At 35.5% G+C, this 5,769-nt stretch overlaps 1 protein-coding gene across 1 annotated transcript; it reads right to left on the reverse strand.

Annotated features, from left to right (window-relative positions):
• Window positions 1-3,120: 3,120 nt before the first annotated feature.
• On the reverse strand, window positions 3,121-5,346 carry LOC141659059 (transcription factor TCP8-like). Its single transcript, XM_074465791.1, has 2 exons — window positions 3,591-5,346; window positions 3,121-3,476 (listed from the first exon to the last, which is right to left on the reverse strand). The coding sequence occupies exon 1, from the start codon at window positions 5,113-5,115 to the stop codon at window positions 3,616-3,618; it is 1,500 nt and encodes a 499-aa protein (XP_074321892.1). The 5' UTR covers window positions 5,116-5,346; the 3' UTR covers window positions 3,121-3,476; window positions 3,591-3,615.
• Window positions 5,347-5,769: the final 423 nt, after the last annotated feature.

The raw sequence follows: 5,769 nt of genomic DNA on the forward strand, positions 1-5,769 counted from the left end.
CCATTGCCATTACTGAAAATCCAGTACAGCACTCAAGAACCAAGCACATTGACATCAAGTACCACTTCATTAGGGAACATGTGATGAAAGGTACAGTGTAACTTCATTTTGTTCCAAGTGAAAAGCAGATTGCAGACATATTTACCAAGCCACTTGATGGATCAACATTCACAAGATTAGTAAGTGAGCTAGGTATGCTTAATTATTCATAAATTTATGTCCTCTATGTAATCTGCCTTGAAGCCTGAAATGAATTTGCTGCAAGAACAAAGTTGGCTTTAAGTAAGACTTATTCTATCAACGGATATTCCCTATCCGTTGAAAGCCAAAATTGTTCTATCAACAGATGTTCATATCCGTTGAAAGACAAATATATTTCTGGTAATTTTATCCCTCAACGGATAAAATAGTGTTGATCATCAACGGATAACTATTTACCTTATCCGTTGAAGTGTCACATCAGTTACTTTAAGTGAGTCACAGTCGTTGATTCTTTTACTTAACCGTTGATACAGATATACACTGTTGTATGTATTTGTATTAAAGACAGTTTTCAGAATTTCTACAGTTTTCTTTATTCTTAAACGACTGTAATTTATTTAAAAGTATCATTTAATCATTTTATTTACGTTTTAATTCAAGAAAGTATAAAAGCCCATTGAATTCCTAATAATAATAATAATAATAATAGATAGAATATTTAAAAATTATTGCAAACTTGATAATTATATCATATCCAATGATATAACAAAATATGTATGATCTTGATCATAATAATCACCATTACCTATATTCAATTATCTCTTTAAAACACAAAAAACCCACCACTATTGCCCCAATAAATCATATATATACATCGCATAAAAAATCACAATTTTAACAATAAATCTATACTCATTTAAAAAAAACAATAAATATATAGCACGCACACATATGATTGAGAGAACAGCCAAATAAATCAAAAGTTTCAAGCAAATAATTAATACGAATTATAAAAACAAAATACCCGAAAGTACAGAAATCACAACTTCAAATATGAAATAAAATAATTCACCCCCCAAAGCATATTGTCTAGGGCTTAGCAATATGAAATTTTGACACGAATTTACCTATTTTTGGTGTAAACAATTTCGGTGTAAACAATTTTCGGTGTTAAGAAAATGTTGAGGACAAGCAACATGAATATATTTCAATTTCTTAACACGTTTCCGGACCGCCGATATTATGGATTCGCCTTTTTTCTTTGTAAACACCGATCCAAAATGTTCTAAACTGAGAAATAACTGATTGGCCGTTGAAACTTATTATGGAACTCAAGTGCATACTCTCACAAATTCAAACTCGCCCTGCGTTAAGATAAAATTTTGGGGAACAATCTTCTTTCTATTGCCACAATGATACTCTTGTTATCAAGCCCGCCGTAAAAATACTGAAATTATGAATCGGTGGAACCGCACACATTCAACAAAAAACAAACTTGATATCACATCCAATATTTATCGAAAAAGATAAGATAAGCTCCTATGGTTGCTTTAAAATGACTAAGGGCATCTCTAAGGAAGCCCCCCTTCACTTTATATTACTCTATATTTGAAGTTGAAATCAAAATTCCATCCATCTCCAATAATAGTTAACTTCAACTTTATTTTTAATATAATACAATGCTCAACTTTATATTTAAAGGTACATGATACATATAAAGTAACTCATTACGGACTGATACATGTTCATTTCAATTATTATTTCATAATACAGTGATATATATATGAATGTTCATAATTTTATATGTATATAAAATGGGTTTGAAGTAAAGAAATAGTTGGAGAAGAAATAATAATTTGAAGTGAAAAAGGTGAAAATTTAAAAATAGAATTATTTTAAATAGAGAAACTGTTGGAAATGGCCCAATACATTAATTTTTGAAATCTGATGTTACAAACTTGATGCAAATCTCGGTGGACAGTAACTTTTAGTAATAAAAAAATAGAAATAATTACAGTTCACGCATACCCTTAAAATAGGCCCTGATAACTTAGTTTTGTCTAATTTATACTGTCAGATTAGAAGTAAAATGAATATGTTGTTGCATCAAATTTAAGTTGATTTGAGAACTTGACTGTGACCATGTACGAATCTCGGCTGTATTACTACGGAGTACAACAAAAGGGCACAATTAAATTTGTTGACACGGCACTGTATCATTTTTAACTTATTTTTCAAAATATTTTAGCACAAATTTACGAGAAATGTTAGAGTTGTCGAAACCCTTATCAAATGATGATATTATTATATTATTGGTCTAATAATTCATAAATAAAATAAATCCCAGCGCAAACATAATATATGAGTTCCACGACTAACAAACCGTCACGTGTCATTTGATTTATCAATTTAAGATTTATTTCCAGATTAATAGGTCTTCAAATCGTTCATTTGAAAAAATTGAAACCCTTAGCATATTCGACTAAATTTGATTCCGGAATTAGTAATAGTGGAACTGAAAGTTTGCATTGCCAATAAACCAATTTGTTACCTTTTGTATAAAATTCAAAATCTATTTCTCATTCCACAGATGTACCCAAATAGGCTAGGCAATCTTGGAACGGTACTAGTCAAGATCAAAACTTGGCTCAGTGCAAAAAATAAAATAAAGGGTACTAGTAATATTTTGAGGGGACCATTTCTAAACAAAACACAATAAATGTGATGAAAATGATTATTTAGTGAAAATGAGGTAGTCATCTGAATTGACTGTACAGGTCAATAACAAATGTCAGTATCAGTTGGTGTGTGTGTGTGAATGCAGTAGTATCTTGCAGAAACATGTGAATGAAGAAACCAACAGTGTTGAGTCAACTCAGCAGCTATTTAGTCCAACTCAGTGAGTCATTAACATGGTTAATCGCTGCTGGTTTACTAGATCGTTGCTTTTTAGAGCTTTAAGCAGACCCACATGATACTAATCAACAAAAAAGTCACCAATGGTGAGCAAAAAGTGGAGAAGGAAAAATAGAATGCAAAGGTCTTTTTCTTGATCAAATTTTCCATGTGAATACAAAAAAGCAATAGTTTTATATGCTACGATGTGCAAAAAGGAAAGATCAAATCTTGGAATTTAAATAAATAAATAACTTAATTATCACTCCGATTATCTTAACCTCCTGGTTTTCTTATGCCTTTCGTACAGCTAAATCAAGTAGTAAATTACATACTACTCCTACCAAGCACAAGCCCATAAACCCTCCTATACAGTCTTCTCTCTTCACTCCTACTAGTGTCTCTTAATTTTGGACCAAACTAACAATTAAATTACAACTCAAATTCTCCACAAAATCAAATAAAAAAATCAAGAAAATAGTGACAAGCAAAATACATATAGATTGACAACCTAATTACCTTTCTCGATCCTCAAACACCCACATTACTTCATCTCAGATTTACCTCCCAAAGTTGAACAAGATTCACAAACTCAAACCCTGCCATAATGCAAATATAACACATTAATTTAACAAATAACTTAGTTTACTTCATGCTACAACCTTAATTAATTGCATAATTAACAAACATGTATATGTTCAATAATGACTAACCAGCACAAAGTTGAAATTTTTATCACTAAGAACTGTTTGGGTCCTCATCTCCACTATCTTCAGCCTGAGAGTGTTGATGTTGCTGCTGCTGGTGCTGTTGTTGTGTATGATGCAATGGATGATTTTGGTCCAAGTTCATATTAAAACCACCTCTGGGATAAGCATTTAGAGCAGCCAACATCCCCAAATTTGTATCATTCATTCCTAACCCGAGATGCTGAGACGGTTGTTGTTGTTGCTGCTGCTGCTGCTGCATCAACATTGAGCCTAGTTGCAACGGATTAGCTCGTCCGCCTTGAAATTCAATATTACCCGGAACATTAAACCTAGGCATAAAATTCAACGGCGCTTGAATAGTATTACTGTTCACAGGTTGTGGCGTAGCAAAAGGCCACATCTGAGGTTGATCAGACTGAGCACCACCACCTCCTGTGGCTGTTGCTACGCCACTGCCAGCACTAGCAGTGAAAGGCAACATCCAGAACGTATTACCGCTTCCACTGCTAGCTGCTGGAGCTACTGCCCACATAGCGGTAGCTGGCACCATATTTGTATGGTGCTGCTGCCTAGAAGACCCGGCTTCTTGTTGCTTAGGCAAGCCCTTAAAATGCTTATTAGACGGTGAGCTCGATTCTCCATCAACATCTCCTCCTTGTCCTTGCCCTTGTCCGTCTTCTTTAAACAAATCTTCGCGAAATCTTTTTCTCATGTAGTCCTCATTTCCGCCCTCATCACCACCACCAGTACCACCACTATCACCAGTAACTGAAATTCCAGCCATTTGTTCAGGAGTCAAAATATGCGGGGATTGTTGATGAGGATGATGAAAACCTAACATATGAGAAAACCCTTCTTCATAGGGATGATGCGCGAGTGCTAAAGCGCCATGGAAAGTGTGCGGTGCTGATTTTGAAAGCGGTGCCGAGAGTGTTGAGCCACTAGACCTTAAAGAAACGTTGAGTGTCGAAAAATTGGCAGGTATAGTTCCTGTTCCGGTGGCAGCAATGATAGCAGGCTCAGCTTGTTGTAGTAGCCACTCAATTGTTTCACCATCTGATTTATGTCCAAGTTCTCGTGTTAGTTGAAACACTCTGGCGGCGCAAGTCGCCGGCATTCGAATACGACGGCCACGGCCGTCGACTTTAGTGTGTCGGTCTTTAGTGGATCTTTTGGCGACAGTGGTGACTTTTTTTGAAGTGTCGGTGGGTTCGGATCTTGTGGTGGAGATGGCTAGAGAAGCGTCGATGATTGCCAGTGGTTGTGCGGAGGGAGTTGAGGTGGAGGCGGCGGCGGTGGTGGAAGTAGAAGGGGTATGTGGAGTTGAAGTTTGGTTTGGTGGGGTGGTTTCATTAGGTTGGATAGAAGTGGGGTCCATGTTGAAAGATGAAGAAGATCTGTTGTCATATTGATTGTGGTGGAGATGGTGGTGTTGAGTGGTGGTGGGAGTGGAGGAGTTGGTGGTGGTGGCTTGGTTTTTGTTGTTGTTTTTTTGGGAATCTGTGAGGTCCATTGTTTGATATTTCATGGTGAGTATTATCAACAAGAGAGGTGGGTTTTTGTGGGGTGGGGGAGTGGGGTGAGGGGTCGGGGTGGTTTTAATTTTCAATGTTTGGCTTTCTGTTTTGTTTCCTTATAGTTTTGGTTGATGATTGATTTTGATTTTGATTTTGATTTTGATGAACCCCATCTCTCTGATCCTTTTGTAAAATTTATCCTCAATTCTTGAATTTTTTGGCTTATTTTTAGTGACAGAATTTAGGAGAAGCCTTATAAAGTTCTTGCATGATAATGGACCTACTATGAGACTATGAGTGTGTTTGTGGGTGCTGCTTATTGACTTGTGTTTCTTTGCTTTCTCTATTGATGCACAGGCACAACACAAACAGGAGAGAAGAGGTATTAATTTGCTTGATACCGGGAAATAATAGGGGCGGTTACTCATTTGTAATTTAGTGTTAATATATTTAAGATTCGTTACTTATTTGTCGTTCATTCATTATATTTATCAGACTGCATAATTTGTCACTTGTTATTTATAGGTTAATATTTATCAAACGGTACAATTCGTTACATGTTTACCGTTCATTAATTATATATTTCTTAGATTATACAATCCATTACTCATTTGTGGTTCAACAAATTATTTGCTTGAGTCTTAGTCCTTAATCCGTTCGCTATC

This window comes from Apium graveolens, chromosome 5, assembly GCF_009905375.1.
Source record: "Apium graveolens cultivar Ventura chromosome 5, ASM990537v1, whole genome shotgun sequence".
Classification (NCBI taxonomy): Eukaryota; Viridiplantae; Streptophyta; class Magnoliopsida; order Apiales; family Apiaceae; genus Apium; species Apium graveolens.